This window comes from Centropristis striata, chromosome 1 (genome assembly GCF_030273125.1).
Source record: "Centropristis striata isolate RG_2023a ecotype Rhode Island chromosome 1, C.striata_1.0, whole genome shotgun sequence".
NCBI lineage: Eukaryota > Metazoa > Chordata > Actinopteri > Perciformes > Serranidae > Centropristis > Centropristis striata.
In genome coordinates, this window is record NC_081517.1 from 13668328 (window position 1) to 13693630 (window position 25303).

The window sequence follows — 25303 nt, forward strand, 5'->3', positions numbered from 1 at the left end:
ATTAAAAGGTAATATTGCACTTGATATAATATGTAATTAAATGTTTTTCATGAATGTATTTTACCTGCTATGTAATTTGTGTAAATAAATGTGTTAAATACTTTATTTATAAAATGTTTTTGAAGCGACAAAAGGTCACCTGGCTACTCGGTGACGTAGTGCATTAACGCATGCGCGGTGCGGAATATACGGAACACTTCCTGTGAAGATGGCGCTGGTCAGGGGTGCGGGTCTGTGGAGGGCATGCTGCAGGTTGTTATCCGGACACCCCGTCCTGCATTCCGCTGCTGCCCGGACACAGAGCTCGGTGAGCGGGGACCTGGTGCCGCGGACCTCGCTGTCCAGGCCGCCGTGGCCGGAGCTGAGGCCGGTCTCGGTGGAGGAGGAGCGGAGCCGCCACGCCGCCGTGGTGAGCACCGTGAACCAGCTGATCCAGCAGCAGGACTTCGGCCGCCTGTTCGCCGTGGTGCACTTCGCCGGCCGCCAGTGGAAGGTCACCGGGGAGGACCTGATCCTCATCGAGAACCAAATCGAGGCGGAGTGCGGGGACCGGATCCGCATGGAGAAGGTGCTGTTGGTGGGCGCGGAGGACTTCACGCTGCTGGGCCGGCCCCTCCTGGGGAAGGACCTGGTTCGGGTCGAAGCCACCGTGATCGAGAAGACCGAGTCGTGGCCCAGAGTCCACATGAGGTTCTGGAAGAGGCACCGGTACGAGCGCAAGAGGATCATCATCCAGCCGCAGACGGTGATCCGGATCAACAGCATCGAGCTGAACCCCAGACTCTCATGATCCACTGTTTGTTTACTGTTATTATAAATATTATTATAAATCAACTGTTCAAGGTGACTGTTTCCATTGGACTGAGCCCACTGACTGACTGGGTTTAATACTGTAAATAAAACCTTTTGAAGATAATATTCAATGATTTTGGTTTTAAATGTTAAAAGTCAGTGGTGGAAGAAGTATTCAGATTCTTTTCGAGTAAAAGTAGAAATAATACTGTGTAAAAGTACTGTAAAGTCCTGAATTCAAACTCCTGCATAAGTGAAAAAGGATTACAATAATATACTTAAAGTGCCAAATTAATTTTCCTAGAATGACCCCAACATGAGAAAACATTGTCTATGTTGTATTATTTTGTTGTAATCTTGTTTTAGCGGTTAAACCAGCAGCTATAGAATAATTTTCATACCACAAAAGCCATAATTAAACATGTATGCACACATCCTAAAATATGTACACCTATACAATGTACTTTAAGCAACACAATTATTAAAATAATCCCTTACGTAAGAGAAACAGTAAACCAATTATGTCAGGTGTGCTGTAATAAAAACGAGATGATTCCACAGATTAAATCCAGTTTTTCAATCAAAAAAATAAATAAAATTAAATAACCTTATTTATCCCAGAGGGGAAATTCAATTATTCTGGTAACTCTGCAAGAATGACACTTTTGTGATGGGTGACAGGTTGTTTCTTCATGCGAAATAGTTTTGGATTTTAAAATGCAATCAAGCTGCTTTATTTAAGGGGTTTAGTGAAGGTGGATCAGTTTTGACACTTAGGACAGTGAGTGGTGTATACAGAAAGTTAAGACAACACAATATTAATCTATAATATATTTAAACACTGAAGGGGACATTTTTCTGCACCAAGTGTTTTTTGTTTTTTTCTCAAATACATATATATGTTAACTAATGTGATAAATGTGAGACTTATAGTCAGTCGCTTATATACAGTGTGGTATCTGAGTACTTCCACCACTGCATAAAAATATTTAATTTTTCTACATTTAATTTTAAAAGAAATATTCAGGGTTTTTTTTCCTGATCAGTATGGAGTCAGGAGTTTCATAAAAACAAATCTGTAAAAGAATAAGAAAATATAATACTCTGAATAAATTAAATTAAACATTTGTAAATATAAAGGATATTTTATAAATAAATACAAGACTAAATAAGTGGATAAAAAAATTAATAGAAAATGTGGACATATATTTAACATAAAATACATTCATAAATTAATTTTAAGAAATAAAGTGAATTTGAAGACAAATAAAAATAAATTAAATGTGAATAAAAAGTATATTAAAATTAATATAACAAAGAATACAAGAATAAATTAATAAAATATGTGAGGGGGAGAATAAATGTGTAAATCTGTGATGAATGTGTAATCTGTAATCTCTAAAAACTCCCGTACGAAAACATACATACAAAATATACAGCTGATAAATTATTGCAGCCCTGTGAAAAGTTACAGTACGGTATCTGAAAATAAAAAGGATCAGGTCGATTTACAGCATTTAACTGATGATTAAACTATTGATCACTAGATCAGAACCACCACAGGTCATGAAAGATTAATTTAACCCTCTTGTTATGTTGCAGGTCAAATTGACCCATTTCAAAGTTTAAAAATAAAAATAAAATAGTTACTAATATAGTAATATTATAATAGTTTAAGTGTATAATTATAATAATAGTTTAAGTGTTTTTTCAGAAAAAGAATTTTTTTAAAAATTGTCATATAAAACTATTGTATTTTATATGTAGATCTTTTCAATGTACAGAGAAAAAAGTTTTAACATGCATTTATTAAGAAAAACGAGTGAATTATCCTCTTTGAATCTGACCTGTGAGAGGTAAAGAACACCACTGCACTAAATATTGATTGAAATGGTTAGTAATAGAGTTAATAATGGAATATAAACAATGTTTATTGGGATATTTTAGTTTCTGACACTTGTGGATAATTAAACATGCCCGGGTCAAATTGACCCACAAACATTATTGCTGTTCCTGAGAAACGGACGTAACAGGAGGGTCAAAATATGAATGAATTCTATTAAAGTTCCCTCAGTAATACCCAACTATCCGACATTTCCCCCCCGAACATAAATGAGACAACAACAGGGTTTAACAGTCTGTAAAATGACAGCTTTATTTTAGAAACCTGGTTTGAATCGTCTGCAGCAGACGGAGCTCTGAAGGCACTGTTGAACATTTCTGCTCAGTGGTCGCAAGTTTCACTCTGAACTGAACTCCAAACGCTGGAGGTGATGTTTCTAAAATCAGGAGCTTGTCCAACAGGCAAGAAAAACAAAAACAAAAAAAAACACAAAGTGAGTGTTTAATAAACCAAATGAAATGTTGCTACTGATGTGTTTAACAGTTTCGTAGCATCGACTCAAGAAATCCTTGTTTGGAGTCTAAATTAAACAGTGAATCAGCGTATTCAGCAGCGTCTTTACCTTCATTATCAGGCAAAAATCAGTGTAGCAGTAAAAATCCCATCATTATTTCACTTTTACAAGCCTTCCTACATGTCCAATGATACCATAATAGTTTATTTATCCAGATGTAATACCAATAATCCTCTGGAAAACAACACATTTTCCTCATAATGGCTGACAATGACTGTATTGCTAAGTTGTTTTTTTATATGTTTAAACCCACATGTTACTGTGAGGTGTTTTGATATGCAGAGTTAAGACAAGCGGTGTCGTTCATTCATAGGCCAAGAGTAGACAGAAATCTCCCAATTTGATTTTTAAAGATTTACAATGACGTCAAAAGGATTTGTTCAGATTTCAAGTCAGTCTAAAATACAACGCTCACATACAGTTCCTACTGGTCTTACAAATCAAGACGAGATCTCTAAGATTTAATCCGTGCAAAAATGTTCCCAAAGTTTAACAAAGACTTATTTTATTATTCTGACTAAAAAAAAGGTTTTAGAACTGCACATCCAGTCATGGAAAAAAATATTAGACCATTTTTTTCTTCAATTTCTTGTTCATTTTAATGCCTGGTACAACTAAAGGTACGTTTGTTTGGACATATATAATGATAACAAAAAAAGCTGATAAGAGTTTAATTTAAGAGCTGATATCTAGACATTTTCCATGGTTTTCTTGATAATGATTTTGGTTATTATTAAGAAAACCATGGACATTTATTCCATGACTGTATCAAGCAACATTTACGCCAATATCAGCTGATTATTATATCAGGCTCTAGGCCTTTTATCTCGCCAATAAAAAAGATTATATAATATATTAGATCATAGATTATTTGAAGCATACAGAGGCCTTAATGAGGACTGTGGATCAGATCTCTCCAGGACCAGCACGGACGGACGGAACGATAAAAGTAACCAGTAACTCCTTCAACTTACGTGCAGCATTTGTGTGTTGTATTAAAGACTAAACCGATCCTTTAAGACTTCAGAAATACTCCCCTCTTTTGGTTCAATGTAAATCACAAAAGGCTCAAATTTACGCCATCACTGAACATTTTCACCTTAATATTCATTCACCTTCATTATGTCTTACCCGTGACACCAAAGCAACATCTGCTGAATCAGAGCGGCTCATTAACAAATCACCAAACATACAGACTATTATTTTTTTCCAAACATTTTTCTGATTTGTCAGGCTTCACTGGGAAAACAGTTTAGACTTGCAGCTTCTTTTTAAAACTGATTTGCACTGGGATTTTGCTAAAAAAAAACAACCCGCCAGCAATCTCACTGGAGTTTGGTTGCAACATTTTCTCATCCTCACAGAATGAAAGATCTTTTCTAACATGTCGTGGCCGACTGAGCCAAAAGAAGAAGTAGAATCTCCTCCTGCAGAATCAGAGGAAAACCATTTTCAAAACAGAATCTCAAGTATAATCTTCAAAAGTCCAATTAGAATTGTCCAAAAGATCGACTCCTCCTCCTGAAAGTCCTCCTCCGCCGCTTGAGGGGATTTCTTTTTCTTATGTATGTCTTCTGAATCGTATGAGCCCTTATCGAACGGGTCCTGAGGAACCGTCTGATCGTAAAACACCCGCATCTCAAACTCGCTCTCCTTGTGAGACGGGTGGCCGTAGATGCCGATGCCCACAGGCCTGGCGAAGTCCCCCGGCACCACCACCACGTCGTGGCCGCAGGTGACCGACTGCAGCTTGTAGGTGTCGAAGCTCGGCCGCAGCGTTTTGTCCGACACGTAGAGGTCGGCGTCCCCCTTCAGGCTCTGCATGTGCAAGATGATCCTGCCATCATGGTTGAGGCGCAGGTAGCTGTAGTTCCCGGCCCCGATGTGGCCCTGGACAACGTGGAGCAGCACCCACTCCTCGGGCAGGCCGTCGTCCTCCGAGGGGCCCAGGAAGCCTCGGGCCTGGGACAGCAGGAGGGCGACGACCAGGGCGCTGCAGCTCAGAGTCATGATGAAGGCATCGGTCAGTCAGTCACCGCCTGGACGACACCAGACAGCCTGAGGTGTTAGAAGACACCCAGACACAGAGAGGAAACAAATGATTCAACTATCCTCTTTGATCAGCTGGAAAAGTTCTTTTTAGGGATACATGGTTCTCTGAGGACAGCCAGGCTACAAACAGATGATTATCTTATAGAATATACAACAAAATAATACAACACATATTCTTTTATTATTTTTATTATTCTAATGTAATGTGAATCATATTGACATATCAATATCTGTCCAAAAAAGAAAAATCAAGTTTTTTAACTAATCCTGCAGTCTAGGATTAAATGCTTAGTAGAAATAATAGTTAGCAGCTTTTCTTGTGACTTTTTAAAACAAGCATGATGTAAGTCCCTGAATGACTTAATGAAACAGTTAATGTATCAGTATGTAAAGATGAGTGTTGAAAGTGTGTCAGTGTGGTGAATCATTATGTGGTTTCTATGACAGGAAAAGTTCTAGTTTGTGTTAATGTGTCACAGTCAGAGAGACTTAATGTTCACAGTCCCGGCCGGTGTAACCTGTTTTTAGGACAGAATTGTTGCTGTGAAACCGTTCGTTAAGTATTCGCATACTGCCACTCTACCCTGCCCCCCCCACCACCAAGATTATCTGACAATACAAGATCTGCTTTAGTTTATATCGAACTTAAGCCACTGTAATTCCCCAACAAATTAGCAATTGATCAAATTACAGAAGCCAACTGACCAGCAATAGAACTGGGACACACATACAGTCACATGTGACTCTATGTTACTCTAAGAAAGAGTAAACAAAAGGAACCATAATTAAATGTATGCAAACTATAAAGCAAAGTAGCCAAATATGTTCATCCACTAACTGCAGGGTCTTCTATGCTTTCAGTATTTCACAAGACAATCTGCTTTACTAACAGAAAGAACACCTGAAGGCAGCAGTGGGACGTAAATAATATTTACTTAACATTTATTTAAGTTTCTCCATTTAACATCTCAGAGCCAAATATTGTATTTTTAAATATGCATCTCCAAATGTAGCAATTTGGAGTGTGAATGTTTGTGATAAACTGAAGGATGAAGTGTTACTTTATGTAATGGGGAAATTCTCCTATTTAGAGATTAATCGATCTTAAAAATAATTGTTTGTTGCAGTCCTGATACCCAACTCGTCTTAAAACTTCTGAAGCAGCAAAATGCAACATACATATTAATCCAAAAACATAATAAATGATAGTAAAACACTGACAGGGAACATTTTACTGCACAATCAATACTTTTTATATTTTAAGGATATTTTACTGGTATTTTTTTGTATTTCTAATGATGTAAAAGCATCTAAATACTTCTTGCAGTTGAGTATTTTTTGTACTTTTCCTGAAATAAAAGCACCTAATTACTTCTTCCACAACTGATTGCAGGGTTCCTGCTATTAATTGAAGCATATTGACCCGAGCTGCCCTCTCAGGACAGTCTAAAGGAGAATAAGTGGCCCTCAGCAGAGCTAAAAATAAACAGCTCGGTGTGTGTGTGTGTGTGTGTGTGTGTGTGTGTGTGTGTGACCTTTGATACGAAGGGAAAACAGGTTTAAACGATTATTAAAGTTTCCCACAAACGAGCTTTCACGATTAGCTTGATGATTTTCAGGTGCGTGAATGATGCTATTAAAACAGCCCTGGTGTATATAAATAATAACCTTTAGTGTCGATAACTTTCTGTATTTTACTGTCATGCTAACCTGCTAACACGACACCTGCCAGGACTTACAACCTGTAGGTACAATCCAATGGCTACAATATTAAATAAAACAAAGAAAAATACGTGTTCATGTGAAATAAATGTTTATAAATATAAGCTACATTTAAGCTCACATTGTGCTCAACAGGGATAAGTCTAGCCTGAGCTAACAGCAAGCTACTTACTCAATTATTTAACTAGGTTAGCCTCTTATCACATACTTCAGTTAGCTATCACGCAGCTAGCGATGCTAACTAGCTTGCCTAGTTTGAGCTAAAACCGCTCAAGTTTCCAGATAACGAACGCAGCCGAATAACTCCAAACTTGATTAAGTAAGTTACGGATATGTCATTAAACACGTATTAATTAGTATATTAAGACAGCGCCTCGTTTACTTACACAGCTGTCATTTCCTAACCAGCATCTTCGTCCAAACACAGCAACCTGCTGGAAACTAAGTTCACTTCTTCACTTCCTTTTCCTTCGACTTACCGACGGCCAACACCTCTGGCGCCCCCTCATCGGTGAAACCGGGTTACTGCACCCACCAAGATCCAATTAAGCCTTTTAAAGATTTGATTGAACTATTGTAAACAGGTTATTTTGATGTACATGCTGTATTTTGCAAATGTGTACAATGTGCATAATATTTTCGTTTTGGTTATAGTTTATAAAAATGAGTGTATCTCAAAAAGTAAATTATGAACACACTCAAAATACATTTCCTGTGGTTTGAAAGGATTTTATGCATTTTTTTCCATTTACACTTTTGAGAGATGCAGCTGTGATATTTCTGCATTTAGAAAAAATATGTGTCAAGAAAGATTTTCTTTTTTTTTTTTTTACTTTTAATCAATTTATTTCATCAGTATGGACTTAATTCCATATAATTTATTAAAATATGGGATGTAAGGGGTGTATTGATGTATAGCACATGAAAATGCTCCAATAAATGGCACTACAGCATGTAAAAATGTAAATATCTACTCTGGTGGACTTGTTCTATGCTAGGTCTAAAAGGGTTAACCCTCCTGTTATGTTGATTTCTCAGGAACAGCAATAATGTTCGTGGGTCAATTTGACCTGGGACATGTTTTAAATATCCCAAAATGTCACAAAACCAAAAAAATCCCAACAAACATTATTTATATTTTATTAATAACTAAATTATAACTATGTCAATTAATATTTAGTGCAATGATGTTCTTTACCTCACAGATCAATGAGGTTCAATGACGATAATTCACTCGTTTTTCATAATAAATGCACGTAAAAACTTTTTTTTTTGTCCATTGGAACAACCTCCATATAAGATACAATAGCTTACATGACATTGAGTTATTGAAAATGTATTTTGCATTGTTGCTTTTTTTCTTTTATGGAGCAAGTTGATAAAATAACACTCTTCTGTTCAGGGTCCATTTGACTTGTATCAACAGTATCTATGTAATATAATCATGTAAATATGTGAAATTAACCATTTTCATTTTATATGTTGATTACACTTATTAAGCCAAGCAGAAGAAGTTTCATCCCAAAAAATACTTTTAACTATTTATACTATACTTCGATTTTTAAACTTGACCCGCAACATAACAGGAGGGTTAAATCATTTCTTTTGCTCTTTTTACATTTTACTCACTGTGTCCTTGTATTTCACTGCAACATATAAAATATATGTTAGTATATATAAGTATATATAAGTCCTGCAGCTCTATAGAATCAGCACAATCAACACTCTTCCAAGTGCCAACGAGTGTCATGAATATTGGAAAAAAATGGGTCTCCATATATTCTACATATTGAACTATTTCCACTTTTTAAGTTTACAAAATTATTTTAAGTCCAATAAGTTGGTGAATACATGCTGCTGAGTTACTACTCCATAACCGTTTTCAGGTGTTTATTTGTTCTTTTCACATATTCCTCTCTGTGTCCTTGTATTTCACTGAAATATATAAAATCTATATACATCTATAAGTCCTGCAGCTCTATGTAATCAGCACAATCAGAACAACTCAAACATGTCTTTGTGCAGATTAACACAATTAGAATGACAGAAGATGATGAATTTTTTTTTTAAAATTGAAATAAAATGGAATTTATAAATACAACACTTTTCTAAGTGACAACAAATGTCATGAATATTTGAAAATTAACTGTCTCCATGTTGTACATATTGAAGTATTGTCATGTAAACAGCCTCTCCTGTCCTCTCCTCTCAGCTCTGTGTAAACAGCCTCTCCTGTCCTCTCCTCTCTGCTCTGTGTAAACAGATTTTCAGTGAATATTTGTCACGTGACCGAATCAATCATGTCTTCACAGTGTCTCTGAGGAGCAGAATTTAATGTTTTTAACAGGATCTGGTTAGTGCAATTGACACAGAGAATAAAGAGATTCTGAGAGAAATATCACAATTTTAAGCAATGTTTTGGTCACTTTTTTATAACCGACACTTTTGTAACCGATGATCAATTCAAGGACTGTCGGACAGTTCAAATTTCTGATGATAATGCAGGTTTCTTTCTACGATAAAGGGTACATTTTTGGCAATTTCTTAAAGAAAACATACTTTTTGCTGTGTTAAACTTTCGTAACATGTTTTCTTTTATCTCAAATGTTGCAGCTGAGTCTCTGTGTACCTGCTCTTGCAAGGCTTACATTTACAACAAAGCTGCACCTGCATTTTCCCTGAAATGTTACAAGGAATTTGGCGGAACAGATTTCCTTTAATACTGATGCCTTGTCCCACTAACACGCGGCCTCATGCAGGGAAAATTCCTAAACATTTCCGGTACAGACTGCATGTGTGAAAGAAGCTTTAGAAAAATCATTCTGACAAAACAAAATAAATCCAGCTGCCAAAATGTCTGAGAGAAAATGGATAATTAGGATTTTTTCCCCCTCAATTGGCTCTTGGGATTCAGTAACTTGTGGAGATTATTTTCACACAATTCGAGCAGTGATGAACTGAGAAATGTGTTGTAGTGACAGGTAACTGTATCAAGTGTTGCTTTATTGGACTGCACATCCACTGAAGTCAAAGCTGTCCAGATTTTTATCTTCCTTTTAAAGTCAGAACCACAAAGACATCCCACATGTTGAACTAAATCCTGATTCATTAGAAAAAGAAAAGAAAAACATTAAACACGATTCAACAAGAACGCTGCCTGAACTAGACACTTTAAAGGAACCAAAAATGTTTGGACACGTGAGTTTTCTCTCTGCAATCAACCATCAATCTGCAACCAGTTTTTATTCTCATTAGGTGTAATTCAGCTGTTATATATATTTACACGTTATTCATCAGTTTAGTGCTGCTTCATCCATTTGTAATCCAATAAGTGATCATCTCCTCCGCTGTGTGAGATAATACAAAATAAATTACAAATCTGTTTTTTTCCAAGCATGCACACTCACACCTCACTCATTTAAAATCAACTTGTACTAATTTCACATCATTTGTTTTTTTATAATCCTTTTTCACTTTAATGAACACCAACTGTAGTTTTTAAACAAAAAAAAAAAGAAAGAAAAGAAAAGAAAAAAGAAAACAACAAATGTTCCAGGAGGGCGGGGGAAGACTCTCGACAACAGGTTGGATGACTTGTTTTTCAAAAAACCACATCAAATTGTAAATTCTATATAGATATACTCGTTCAACAAGTCTGCATAATCTGTCACATTAGATACATTTGACGTTATGTGGAAATCACCTATTATCACCACTTCAGTGTTAAATATTTACTGTAAACCAGTCGAACCAATTTAAGGCTTCCAAGTTTGACAGCGGAGTCAAGTCGATGTGTCACGTCCACAGAGTCCGGGCCGGGCCTCGCCGCCGGACGCTGGGCTCCGTTGGTATTTAGAGGCGTTTCCTGATGTTACTTCAGAATGAAGAAAGGCCCCGAAGAGTAGTGTTGTGATTTTTTTTTCCTCTTTTTTAATTTTAAACTCTCCTCTCCTCAGAATATAAGATTATCTCAACATTTAAATAAATCACTGCATCTGATGTCTTATAAAACACGCTGATATCTTCATGTCATTGAGGGAGGCGGAGAAAGAAACGGAGGGGAGGAGTTTAAATATGATGATTCAAACTATACAAACTCTGACTGGACAGAGCTCGAGGGGGGTTTATTTTGAAAGGGGGAGTGGAAACGGGTAACTATGAACTTTTCCCCATTTAATTCTTTTAAAAGGAACATCGTCTGCAACAAAAAAATGCTTGCATTACAGTTTACAATGTAGTACCATGCTAGCGCTGCTCGCTGCGTCCTAACCGTTTATTAGCAAAATGGAGAATCAGTGCTGTTGGAAACTACAACACACACACACACACATACACACACACACACTACCGTTATTAACCCCATTCTGCCCCAGGCGCCTTCTGCTTTCACCCAATCACAACACCCAACAGAGAAGGAGGAGGGACAAGATGTGAATAACTCAAAAAAAAAAAAAAAAAAAAAGATCAAATAATTTGTTTGTACAGAAAACAAACAGAAGTAAACAAAGCAGCAAATGCAGAAAATCACACTTCATGCATTCAAAATGAGTGGCAGCAGGGAAAAAAAAGGGGGAGGAGGAGGAAGAGGGGAGGAAAGGGGGGATTCACAGTTTTCTCAGCTTCAACGCAGAGATGGAGGAGGGAGTGCATACGGGGCGGGCGATGCAGAGGTTAGCGATCGCTTCGAGGGACGAGGAGATTCTGCGACTAGGCTGTGGCCGGTTGTTATAACGCTCTGCTGAAGGGCAGAATGGGGCTAAAACTACATTCCTGGTCTGACTAAAATGAATTTGCTTTGTTAACGTAGAAAGAGTCTCTTTGTGTTTCCAACACTTTGTTAGATTCTTGGCTTTGCCTTCTTGTTTCATACAGTTTCTTTAAATGAAGCCTGCTGTCTCCTGTTGTGGTCTGTAGTGATGAAGGGGCCGAGGCAGCGATGATGCTGGGAGGTCCGCGCTGGAGGGAGGGGGGGGAAGAAAAGGGGGAGGAGGGGGCTGGAGGAGGAGGGGGGGCTGCGGCTCAGACGGGGGGCGCCTTGCGCTGCAGTAGATACTGAGAGATGTCGTCTGCGTCGCGCTTCAGCCAGGCGGCGTTGAGGAGGATGTTCTCGCAGCACTGCTGCACCGTGCGTTCGGCCGCCGGCGCCGGGTGGCTCTCAAAGAAACTCTGCAGGGACACAAACACACAACAAGTTGAAGAGGAGCCATCGCTTTCTGGAAAAACAAAACAATTTTTCTCTGCAGATGGAGTTTGTACACTTCATCGATCACGAATCGTTATCAGATGCTTTTCCTTCTAAATATTTTGATCTGTGGTCTATAAAAAGGCCAATTAGATTAGCCAATTAGTATTATTATAACGATGATACATTAAATTTATAAGCGTGTTTCTAACACTCAAGGACACTGTAAAAAAGTCTGAACAAAGAAAAAAAAGAAGTGCAGTGCAATCATACGGAGTAAACTATTTTGAACAGAAGAGTTTTGAGTTTTGATAGTGGTGAGGCGGGCAGAAGGTACAGAGAGGTGGATGGAGGAGGAAGATTGGAGGGAGCTGGAGGAGATGGCAATGTGGAGGAGATGGGACAGATAAGGAGGGGTGAGGTTGTGACAGCCTTGAAGGTGTAGAGGAGGATTTGTAGATGATGTGAGATAAACACGCAAGACAATTTATCCATGTGTCTCAGAAATGGCCTTACTGGGGGCGTCCCGGTGGAGTGCATACCACTAAGGCTTAGTCCATGTAAGCAGTGGGACAGAGTTCAAATCTGACTCGGAGCCCTCTTCCCCTCGGTCTATGCCTTTCACTCCGTCTCTCTAACATAATCGATTAAACTAAAAAGGCCCCCCAAAAAAACAACCTTTACTGGTTTGGCAGTTCAACCAGGTGTCTGGAAAAGACAATAAATTTGCAACTCTGATTCCAATTAATAATAATAATGTTAAAAAAAAGGAAGAAATTAGCAATGTGCTTCTGTCCATTTCTGTCTGAGACGATGGAAGATTCAGTCGGTTTGTTCAAATTTGTTCCATATATTCATTCATTCATCTATCCATTCTCCTTCATCGCTTATCTGAACTCGGGTCACAGGGCGCCGGAGCTGATCCCAGCTGGCATGGACTGGACAGGTCGCCAGACTATCACAGGGCTGACACATAGAGACAAACAACCATTCACGCTCTCATTCACTCCTACGGAGTCACCAATTAAACCTAAGCTGTATGTTTTAAAACTGTTGGAAGAAGCTGGAGGACTCTTCCTCCTGCAAACTCCTCTTGCTGTGAGGCGAGAGTGCTAACCAGTTAACTCAGACACGGGTGGTAGGTATTTCTGGCGGAGGCTCGTCCTCCACTGTGTTGATTGGCAGCAGTTTCAGGGGACAGTCAGTATTAGTAGTGATCTTGTTCTTGGCTATCAAATGGTATCTTAGACCAGTTCACATCAATTCAAATTGACAGTAACTGCAAATTACTCAACTGTCTTGTTGACAAAGCCATCTGCAGCTTTGCCTGCCATTCAAAACGCTTTTTTCTTTGTCCGTTGCTGCTAATTGCGGTTTGACTTTTGGGCAATTGGCTATCACATTTTGACCTGCGGTAAAGTGTCAAAACAATTAGTGGCATTATTATTATATTTACTTTGACAGGCCTTTTGCACTCAACAGTTTTTTGGTGCTGATGCTTTGTTTGTTTTCTTGCATTCGGTGATATTTTTAGCATTATGTGTCGAGCTGAAAGTGAAGTGAATATTAGATTTCACTCATCGGGTGAAGAGAAAAGAGATGTTTGTGTTGTGTTTGCCGTGTGAAAAAGGTACATCAGGACTGGAATTGCACGTGTGTTTTGAGCTCGGGCTACACGCTGCCGTAGTGGTTAGCACTCTCGCCTCACAGCAAGAGGGTTGCCGGTTTGCCTCCCGCCTGCGGCTCTTCTGTGTGGAGTTTGCCTGCCCTCCCCGTGTCAGTGTGGGTTCTCACTGGGTACTCCGACTTCCTCCCACAGTCCAAAAACGTGCAGCTAAGTTAAATTGGTGACTTTAAATTGCCCGTAGGTGTGAATGAGAGTGTGATTGTCTGTCTCTATGTGTCAGCCCTGTGATAGTCTGGAGACCTGTCCAGGGTGGACCCCGCCTCTCGCCCGATGTCAGCTGGGATCGGCTCCAGCCAAGTGCGAATAAGGAGAATTAATGTTTTGAGCTCATTCTGTCCCCTAGTGGTCAAACATTTTGCAAAAAAGAGCAATACTTTCTGGACATAATTTAACAGATTTCTACAACAGTTAGAAGAGTTTCTATTTCTATTTTTCTGTTGCAAACACAATAACATGGAATGATTTACATTTGTGTATTAGCAAAATAGGACTTTTTCTTTTCTCCAAAGGGAAACTTCCAGGGGAAAAAAACTAATTCAAAAACAAAAAGAACCACAGAAAACAAATAAAGTGATCTCACCTTCACTTCAGCAGCCATTTTATCGATAGCAAATCCATCAACTGTGAGCTGCAAAAACACCAGAACAAGAAACATGTGAGAGGAATAACAAAAAAAAAAAAAGCAAAGTGACACTGCACATTAAGTGCAAGTTTAACAGTCTTGTGAAAATGAACCTAAATTATTAACATTTTAGTTGATTCACAGAGCAGAGTAATTGTTAGTTTGAGATGGTGGTAAAGAAATTAATCTTACATGAACACTTGAGCTCATGAAGAAGCATCATCAGAAGTTTATTTTTTTTACCTTGATGAGCCGTGATATGAGGAAGCCGCCCTGGTAACGGTTGTAAAGCTCCTCCCAGTTGTCCTTGACGAATTTCCAGGCGGCTTTCCGTCCATGTTTACTGCTGCCGGCCACGCCGCCGATTACTGACACTGTGTCCTGGGGACGAACCTCTTCCTGTCGGGGAGGAGACAGAGAGACATTAGAGCAGCGTCTCACCGGCTGATGGTCTGAAACTCGTCCTCTACTGAGTATCTAAGAGACCTAAACTGACTGTTGTGTTGTTGTTCATGCAGCTTTTTTAGTTTTACAGTGTCAGTGAGATTATTAAAGCCATGAAACAGTAACTGGGTCAGACTTTCCTCCAAAAGCATGCCGGTTAAAACCATAACTTAACAACAAATTACACTTTTTGTCATTTTACCCATAAAAAGAAAACTACAAAACTGAAAGGTGTGTACCGAGAGGGCGAAGGTGAGGACTTTCTGGATGAGGTCGGGGGCAGAGATGGCACCCAGCACTCTCTCAATACGGTTCTTCTCCTCCTGCATGTCGGCTTGTTTGTGGAGCTGAAAGGTCGAGCGACACAGAAAGAGAATAGAGTTATAAAAAACAGAAACAGGCCTAAATAAATCGGATTTAATGTAAATGGTCACTTTCAAACGACACTTTTCCAGCCTTTTTTAAGGTACTGAACCCAAAACTTTCAACTCTCAAGCCTATCATTACATCTAAATTGTACCCTGTGTCGAGAGATGAAGAAGAAGCCACTGACCCAGAGGCAAACTTTATCAAGATTATACTAAAGAAAAGCCACAACAAATGTTCCTGTTTGTTTTGGTTGGAGATCTAAAGTTAAAGATTAAAGTCAGCACTCCACAGATACTGAATTTCATCAGATGTATATCTTTTATTGTAAAATTTCAGAGTAATCAGTAACCTTGTGTTGTCACAAATTTATTATAGCAGTGCTATAGTGGGAAAAGTATTTGTTCAGTATTTTAGTAAGAAACACTCATGTATTGCACTGCACAATGTTCCCTAGTTTAATAATGAAAATAGTTGACTCAGTCGAAAAAATTTTCTCAGTCCTCAGTAAGAGGATTGTGTCTTTGTGTTCAGAATAAATGAAAAGAAACTTGCTGCACCAACTGTGACTCCTTTAACTTGTACACCACTGATATTTAAATCAATCAGTTTATTTATATTTAAATCAATCAATCAATTTGTTTGTAAACATCAGAGTCTTACCTTCAGCATTGTTTCCAACGTGGAACTGTCTCCATGCTTCAGCACTGTTAAATACACCTGCAGGAAAAAACACAGACACAGTCAAAATAATACTCCAACATGATCTATTTGCAACATGAAACAAACTAACTGAAGACTGTGACTACAATACAATAATACTGCAGTAAGTGCAGCAACTGTTGTTGTAGAATAACATGCTTCAGAGAAATAACTGTATGAAAAGCTCATGAATCACAGTGTGTTCTGTTTTGCTCACCGGGCTCCGGAGGTCTGCAGGCAGCCCCTGCTTGCCGTCCACGTGGTCCCTGAATCTCCGCCGGGCCTCCTCCAGTGTGGGTTTGTGTCCTGCCTTCCCCAGCTTCCCCAGAACCAGACCTCTCAACAGAGCGTCCAGGTGACCTGCAGGACAGAAAAGATCACAACAACTTTCAACACTGAGGACAGTTGGGTCAGTCTGGAGTCACTCTGAGGTCTGAGTTAAGTTATACTTCCCTTAAAAAGGGGAAGAAAAAATAGAATTTTGGAACAAATAAAAATTATTAACCTTCTGAGCCCTACACAACTTATGCCTTCTTTAAAAGTTCACCAGAAATACACTGCTTACTGTGGTAAGAAACTGTTAAAATAGGCATTATTGTTGAAATTTGAACAATCACGTGACAAATATTCACTGAAAATCTGTTTACACAGAGCAGAGAGGAGAGGACAGGAAAGGCTGTTTACACAGAGCAGAGAGGAGAGGAGAGGTTGTTTACACAGAGCAGAGAGGAGAGGACAGGAGAGGCTGTTTACACAGAGCAGAGAGGAGAGGACAGGAGAGGCTGGAAACATGCTTCAATATGTGCAATATGTGGAGAAAACTTGGAAAAGTGTTGCGTACATTAATTTTATTCTAATTTTTAAAAATAAAATCTATATGGCGTTTTCTTTTTTTCTGATTTCTGTCATTCTAATCGTGTTATTCTGCACAAAGACATGTTTGAGTTGTTCCCACTTCTAGCCATGATTGTGCTGATTCCATAGAGCTGCAGGACTTATAGATCTATGGAGATTTTATATATTGCAGTGAAATACAAGGACACAGAGAGGAGAATGTAAAAAGAGCAAATAAACGCCCTGAAAATGGTTATGGGGTACTAACTCAGCAGCATGTATTCACCAACTTACTTAAAATATTTATATAAACTTAAAAAATCATGGCAGGCAGAGACACTAACATGACATATTCTACTTTACAAGGTGTCTAAATGAAGTCAAGTGCTAAGATAAAAGTATTGAAGACAGTACAACAACGACTGGAGCTCCTCCTCACCTTCTCCTGGTTTGCAGTCCCAGCCGAGCTCCTGTCCGATGGGGGTGAAGAGATCCCGGATGAACTCCTGGATCTCCTCGTGGAAGTCAGTGTGAGACAGCAGCGAGGACAACACGCCCAGGTTACAGCTGAGGTCGCTCCACACCGTGTAGTTGGGCTCGTTGACGAACGCCTCCATCAGCTTCAGCACCTCCACCGTGCTGATCATCCCTGCACGAGACTGAAGCACACCACAGGTTCAGATTATAAATAAAACAGTAATAAATTAAGACAACAATTCAAATGTGGATGTTTCTGCAGAGAAATTTCCTCACACACAAAGCTCAAAGTTATGGCATAAAATAACAGCCAGAAAAGTGCTTTTGCAAAACATGATGATGTCACAGTGAAGTTTACTTTTCACTTTTGGATACAATTTGGCATCACTCAATCCTATTAGAATATGATGTAATATTATGTAAAATGTGTCATGATTTCTAGAGGTGTGAATCAGCTTATTGGCCCCACAACGATTTTATCCTGATACTTGAGTCACGATACGATATTCAATCAAGAATTGTTTTGTCAAATAAGTGAAAATTCTCAGTCTATTCATCTCACTTCAGTCTTTTTATTTCTCCACAATGAGAGTCAAACCCACAGACTGACCAACAAAGTATTCAGTCAAACTGAACTGAACTGATATCAAACATGTATGGATGACAATAACTGCAGCATTTTATCAAACTTTCAAAAACAACAAGCTTCACTGCTCTCAATGTTTTTGAATGAAACATAAAAAAGGCTAACTTTGCAGAGTTATTTCAACAACTGCCCGACATGACAATTTCTAAATTTTTTCTTGTGAATTTGACCTTTTTTTTGGTAATTCTACTTTTTTCTGGTAATTTTGACTTTTTCTCTGATGGCAGATTTACTGTTTTTTTTTTTTTTTTTTTTACAGTGAAACGTTAGTTTTATTGTAAAAATATTTTTAGAAACTTCCCGACATAATATTCTGCCTATAGACTAGTATCTCCGGTATATTCCTAAAAGTGAGCCCGCTATGGACTCTGGAAAAAAACAAAAAACATCAAAAATACTGACAACTCACTTGTGAGCCACCAGAACGCTAAATATCGATACTTGGCAGTCATGAATCGATACAATATTGCCACGCAAAATATCATGATAACATGCTGTATCCCCACCTCAAATGATTAGTGCATGAATTCTTGAGTTATGAACAAAAAACATTTCTTTGAGGTCACAGGGACCTTAGTTAGCGCAAAATCTATAGAAAATTCCTCAAGGCATTCCTGGGATATCACCTTCATGAAAATGGGAAAGACTTGACATCACACAAGGAGTGTAGAAGGAGGAGAAGACATCGTCAGGGTAGAACTCATGCGCAGTGAAACGTGGCTTGCACCAAAGGCTCAACAGGTGGCGCACAGTCACTGAACACCTGTTTCTGCAGGGATGAGTGCAGCCATGAGCACCATCCTTTTATATCTGGTGCTATTGGCTATAACCTCCCCGTGTCTTCTCCTCCTTCTAGCCCCCTTGAGGTCACAGTAAAGTGACCTTGATTGACCTCCTAAACCTAATCAGTTCTTCCTTAAAGAGCGGCATTTGTGCCAAATTTGAAGAAATTCCCTCGAGACACTCCTGAGATATCGTGTTCACAAGAACAGGACAGACAGCATGGAGGCAGAAAAAGCAAAAAATAAATAAATAATTAAATAAGAATACTTCCAAGAGTTTGTAAAAGTTTGTATTTTTTTAGAAATGATTATAAAATTTTCACTTGTTTGAGTTCTTTTTCTCCACAGAAGCCAAAACAGCCACCATCCTCCACTTTCCCTATTTTAGTCTTCTTGCCACTTCTATTCTGCACCATTTATTTATTTACACTGGAAGGAAAGTGAATTTCCATGAGGAGAAAAAAAAGAATATTATTGTTATAGCTTTACTGCCCAACAGTAGGGCTGTGTGTGTGTGTGTGTGTGTGTGTGTGTGTGTGTGTGTGTGTGTGTCTGTGTGTGTCTGTGTGTGTGTGTGTGTGTGTGTGTGTGTGTGTGTGTCTGTGTGTGTCTGTGGGCTTCACCAGGGAGAAGAGGTCGTTCTGCAGGCCCAGTCGGTCCACTGGCTGCAGGCTGAGGTCTCTGACGCCCGGCAGCAGACTCTCCAGCATGGACGTGCTGTACTGGATGCGGTAGAAGCCCACGGTGCCGGGGTTGATCTGTGAACAGCAGGGACACAACTGGGTCAGACCGCGGAGGGGAGAATACATTTTTTACCTCTCAGACTGAGTGCTTTTATCCAGCAGGGCTTACAGGGAGGGAAACAGCATCATCCTAATGCTAATGCTTCAGGGTTTAGTCAACAATGGGCTCGTTGTGGTGGCATAAATTCCCACAAACACAGTAAACAGAAGAGAGGAAGAACAAAAATCTTCCAAACTTCCTTTTTCTGCAGATCTCTATAAACTGTAGTTCAGACTCATGAGCCTTTAAATTATAAATAGGACTCGAGAACAAGCCGATCCACGGGACTTGAGCAGGTCAAAGCATCATTTACATCAGAGAGGCAGCGATCGATTGGTTCTGGCTGATCAGGCTGTAAATTGACCGCCACCTGCCAGTGACCAGCTCACACACCAGCTCAGAGAGTAACCAACACACACACACACGGTGCAGCCAACTTTCTAACTAGATTCAGCAACTTCTCAGACTATCAGAAAAAACAAGCAAGAAATATATCCAACAGGGCGAGCCTGGCATCACCAGACGAATTTAAATGCATATTAATCTGGAGCCTCTCAGTTCATTTTTGATTTCCAAAGTTATCAACGGGTGCAAACAAAAATGCCTCTGAACAGACCTACAACCACTGCAGCATTAAGTGACACATGCGGTCTGATTTCAGGAAGGACAAACGTGGCGACAAGGTCACAAACGTTCTCAGATTACAGCCACTAAAATATGTTTCAAAAAACATTTGAGGCATCATATTTGATCAGCTGAGTTTTTGGGCATCAGTCATCATATCAAAACAGCAATCAGTCAGAATATAAGAGCACCCAGGCTCGTCTGCCAGAGCAAATACAAACGAGCTCGGCAGATTCGTCTGGTGTCAATCCAACAGGATTTATACAGCTCAGAATTACGGATGTCAAATTTTTTCTCAAAGGGCTTTACAGACTGCACAGAGTTCGGAGTTTGACACTTTGAACCTCACAACAGACAATGAAAAACTTTAAAAATTTAAAGGTCACGGTTTGATTCAATGTGAACTGTTTCTTTCCCAGCGCTGAAGGTCTGCCATTGTTAGACTATCAAATCCTGATTTGTGCATTTCAACAGATTATTAGATTAATGTTTTATGACTCTGTATACCATTCTGCTCTAAGATGTATTACTGGTGATGCCTACAACACTCATCACTGTATCTTATATGATAAAGTGGGCTCAAGGAAACATTGGTACTTATTTATATTTAAGGACATTACTGGAAAAGTACCTCCATACTTAACAAGACTTCCTGATTGGAATCATGGACACTATATGACATGATCAGATAATTGGTTTCCTCTCACAGCTCCCCATGTGCTGACTGAACTTAGGAAGTTGTTTTAATGGCCGACTCACACTGAGGGTCAATACGCCCAGAACCTGTTGTCAATTTCGTAGCTTGATTGCAGAACTTACTGCAACTGTTTTTAGCTTTGGTCATTTTAATTATCTTTTTTACTTATTCATTTATCTTGTCTGTTATCTGTGTTTTGAATTCGTATTTCTGTACGGTTTGTAAATGTACTTGTCGTCACTGTAAATAAGGTTTCCCTCATTGCCTTCAGAGTTTAAATAAAGTGTTTTTATATATTTTATGTCCTCACCATTGTCATCTACAGGTGCATCTCAATACATCAGAATATGATGGAAAAGTCCATTTCCAGTAGTTGAAGTCAAACAGCCCCAACCAAGTATTGAGTCATATAGATGGACATACTTTTCAGAGGCCAACATTTCCATATTAAACATACTTTTTAAAATTGGTCTTTTGTACTATTGAACATTTTTTAAGACACTGAATTTTAAATCTTCATTAAATGTAAGCCATAATCATTATAATTAGAAGAAATTAAATAAATTAAGACATGAAATGTTTAATTCTGTGTGTAATAGATCTGTATAATGTGTTATTTCCACTTTTTGAACTGAATTACTGAGATAAGTAAACTTTTCTATGATATTCTAATTTATTGAGATGCACCTGTAGGTGAGGGGGGTATTCTGCTTCTGATTTTGAAACTCAGAACTGAGAATCTGCGACTGAGAATCAATACTGAAAAATATTTCATTGTAGTTGATTCCCATGCTGCTCAGAGTAATCTCCTCTCCTTCAGTCAGACAGGAGGACACAGCTCGCGTCAACATAATAAAATTCGTACTCCTTTAAATTCTCGTAAACAGATTAATGAATACACCGTGTGGAATAATATTTTATCTCTCTCTCCAGATTTGTGGATCAGGGTGTTCCTATACTCTGTAAATATTTAAATAGTTCATCTGATCTTCTTCCTTCCTTTGCAGATTTTTAAAAACATTTTACTTTAAATATATAATGTCCCAAAAGTGGGTTAGATATACTCTTCCAGCTATCTGGAGCAATTTATTTTGAGATTTGTCAATGTCTTATTATGAACATACAATTTAATTAAAGCTGTGCTGTCATTACAGCTCTTTCAGTCAGTGCATTCTACATCAGTATGAGCTGTCAAAAGCTCAATCTATTTCAGATCCTTTGTTTACTTCTTCATTTCGACAGAAACATCATCAACAGCTGCTCTAATTTGCACGTTACACCCACGAGAGACTGAACAAGTGCACTCCTGTTCTTATCTCATTTACACTCCCATATTACAGAATTAAAGATTAACTAACACAACTGATTAAAGCGTTCCTGTGCGAGCAGATGAGGTGAACGTCTGTGGAAACTTTATCTTTATGCGAGTGTGATGACCACTTCCTCTCCTGCTCTTCCTCCCAGCTGACAAACAGGAACTTCAGTCTTTGAACCGTTTTACTTTTCATGACTGTCTTCTCTTATGACTCATTAATTCACCTCAAGACACTGGAAACTGTGATGGCCTTTTGTAAACATTTAACTTTCTACTGGACAGAAGAAAAATGTTTTTTTATGCCAACACACTGGCTTTCTTAGCTTAAACTTTTACCTGTTTGTATTCACATGACCTCTGTGAGCCACATTATGGTCCCACAGTGTTTTCACTCTGCATAATTCAAAGAGTCTGATCCACTACAACACAATCCTACGTATTAAAAAGTGCTTTTTATATGACTATATGCAAAGTATTGGATCAGTACTTTGCAGAAAACTAGGCAAACTAGGCATCAGAATATGTCAAAATGGATCAGTATATCTTTGATTGCTTCTGCAGGGAATTTAAATTTAAAATTGATCAAGTACTCTTCTGAATTTCCGAGGTAAACTGAAACATTGACCTCACCTTGACCCACTGGTCGGGCGGGACACCGCTCAGAGTGATGGTGGTCTCCGGTCTGTCCAGCAGAACCTTGAGCTTGGTGCATTTGGGGTCCTCGCTGGTACAAATACTAATGGGGACCATCCAGCTGGGACAATCCTCCCCTGTCCAAATAAATACAGGTGCAACAGTTTTTTGATTGCAGTGAAAAGATTTAATGCCAACAAATATCGCTGGAAGCAGTTGAAAAACATGTTGTGCATTTTGTAATTACATATCTGTTTTTTTAATATAATAAAAATGTAGATGCAGCAAAGGGACCTCAGACCAGATTTAAATCGGGTCTTATCGCAAGTTCCAGCCACCACTGGAATCTAATTCTAGAAATAGTAATACAATCAGTGCAGCTTTAACTCAAGCAGAAATACCGGGTTTAAACACAATAAATAGACATGCAAAAACATTTGTTTTTAAAGTTTAAGTCTTTTAAAAGTTGATTTAGATTCTCACTTTTTCAGTTCAGCAATGTAAGATAAAACATCAAATATAATACAGTATGGTGTGAGTTCAGTACAGTTTAATATATAATAAACAATGCACAATATATGTATAGAATAACATATATATATAATGATAAGTTAACCTTGTGTGTGGTGTTTTTGAGAACACTAGATGAGGGAGTTAAACTCACCGTTGTGTGGTCCACTGGCACAGAACTTCTTCTGAGAAATCTTGAGGATGCGGTCGTCACCTTGCTATAAATAAACGTGGTGGTTAGGGTTTGTCTGGTGTCTGGATCTTTCTCACACAAACACTTATTCTCACTTCTGCTGGTGAATTTTACTGTTCAGTAATTATGAAAGTAGTCGGTGGATAAACTAGTGAAATCTCCGATCGCTCATTGAATGGCTCACCTGCTCCTGGTCCACCACGATTATGGGGAAGCCCATCTGTTTGGTCCACGAGCTCATCACTGCAGCGATGGGTTTTCCACTGGCCTGTTCCAGACAGTCCCATAGGTCCTCTGTGGAAGACAGCCGGGAGGTCAGGGGATTACAGAGAACACAATTTATGCAGCAGTTACATCTTGAGGAAATGCATGTTCTTACCTGTTGAAGCATTTTTATGTTGGAATTTCAAAAGATAGGCGTTCATTCCTTTCCTAAAGTCCTGCAATGAAACATAAAAATGTCTTATTGTCAATATACCTAAGAAAGCTGCACACCCTCTGAATGCTCTAGGTCTCTAGTTGGTGGTTGTAAAGTTTCATGAGGCTGTGATTACCCTAGAGGTCACAGCAGCTCATTTTATACACTGAGGTTGAGACTCAAGAAATGCCCTCACTGCAATGAACTGGCTACTACTGATGACTAACATCATCCCACATGAAGAAAACTGGCCTCATTGAATCCACAAGAGTCTCAGCTTTCCACAGATACCCAGTTTATGTCATTCAAAGCCTGTTAAGGAACCCCTGTATGCACAAATATTTAAATACAGTAGGTGGAAATAGCAAATTTCTACTACATGAGTGTTTTTTGCCTTAAGGGTGGCTGTGGCTCAGTCGGTAGAGAGGTCACCAACTGATCGGAAGGTCGGTAGTTCGCTCCCGACCATGGCAGCCTACATGTCAAAGCATCCTTGGGCAAGATACTGAACCCCAAATTACTCCCGATGCTGCGTTCATCGGTGTGTTAATGAATTCCCAATGGTGGCAGGTGGCACTGTTGTGGGATAGTCTCTGCCACCAGTATGAATGTGTGTGTGAATGAGTGCAGTGTGTAGTGTAAAGCGCTTTGGATAAAAGCGCTATATAAGTGCAGTCCATTTACCATTTGCCTTAAATTGCATGTTATCAGCAAAAAGCAGGCATGAATGTAAAGAGGAGACTTGTGGGAACACAGAGAACCTATTTTCACTCAGAGCATGACGTCACACGGCCACTTTGAAAATCCCCATGAAACATAAAAAAATAGTACACATTTGCAACGTTATTTGGACAACTTGCTGACACGGTATCCTGAGCACCGACCTCGTCTCCTGTGTAGTTGTGCAACATGCGGATCACAGATGCTCCTTTGCTGTAGGAGATAGCGTCAAAGATTTCATCGACCTCTGATGGATGGCCGACATTCACCTGCAGCATAAAAGCACAGAGACAGAGTCAGGTGTTGAGAGTCAGAAGGCAACTTTCAGAGTGTCAACTACCATTCAAAAGTTTGAAATCGGTCTCTTCTTTCCTTTTGGAGTGTCCTGTAGTGTTGTTTAGAATTGTAGTATTTTAACAGATAAAATTGTTAGCATTAATTAGCAAATGTATCATTAACATTAGCAAAAATTTGTCCCAAAAAGAAGAATTAATCGATTCAAACATTTATGTCCCCACAATGTTGCATTGGAGGAAGAAAACTGTTGGAAATTTGATTTTGAAATTGTATTCCAGTTAAGAAAAGTATCACTGACCCTCTAATATTGAGTCTGTCCATTTTTCATTGGGTGTAACAACTTCTGTTTCTTTTTTTATAGTTTTGAAGAACAGTTTTGTTTTATTAA

General features: G+C 38.9%; 3 protein-coding genes across 3 annotated transcripts in view; 1 reads left to right on the forward strand and 2 right to left on the reverse strand.

The window, feature by feature from the left end:
* The first annotated feature begins 179 nt into the window (after positions 1–179).
* mrpl21 (mitochondrial ribosomal protein L21) lies at positions 180–916 on the forward strand. Its single transcript, XM_059329405.1, has one exon. It carries the CDS (start codon positions 209–211, stop codon positions 788–790), a length of 582 nt encoding a protein of 193 aa, XP_059185388.1. The 5' UTR covers positions 180–208; the 3' UTR covers positions 791–916.
* A 2005-nt stretch (positions 917–2921) lies between these two features.
* c1h6orf120 (chromosome 1 C6orf120 homolog) lies at positions 2922–7461 on the reverse strand. The gene is made up of 2 exons (XM_059335376.1): positions 7370–7461; positions 2922–5267 (listed from the first exon to the last, which is right to left on the reverse strand). Exon 2 carries the CDS (start codon positions 5217–5219, stop codon positions 4662–4664), a length of 558 nt encoding a protein of 185 aa, XP_059191359.1. The 5' UTR covers positions 5220–5267; positions 7370–7461; the 3' UTR covers positions 2922–4661.
* Positions 7462–9965: 2504 nt separating this feature from the next.
* The window catches only part of npepps (aminopeptidase puromycin sensitive), a 29866-nt gene continuing 14528 nt past the window's right edge, over positions 9966–25303 (reverse strand). Inside the window, exons 11-23 of the mRNA XM_059331881.1 lie at positions 24783–24887; positions 23860–23920; positions 23665–23774; positions 23442–23505; positions 22775–22914; positions 19349–19483; positions 17260–17479; positions 16204–16346; positions 15948–16004; positions 15158–15265; positions 14718–14873; positions 14433–14480; positions 9966–12149 (exon numbers count right to left, since the gene is read on the reverse strand). Of these exons, the coding sequence (XP_059187864.1) occupies positions 12003–12149; positions 14433–14480; positions 14718–14873; positions 15158–15265; positions 15948–16004; positions 16204–16346; positions 17260–17479; positions 19349–19483; positions 22775–22914; positions 23442–23505; positions 23665–23774; positions 23860–23920; positions 24783–24887 (1494 nt within the window). The 3' untranslated portion in view covers positions 9966–12002. The remainder of the gene's footprint in view (positions 12150–14432; positions 14481–14717; positions 14874–15157; positions 15266–15947; positions 16005–16203; positions 16347–17259; positions 17480–19348; positions 19484–22774; positions 22915–23441; positions 23506–23664; positions 23775–23859; positions 23921–24782; positions 24888–25303) is intronic.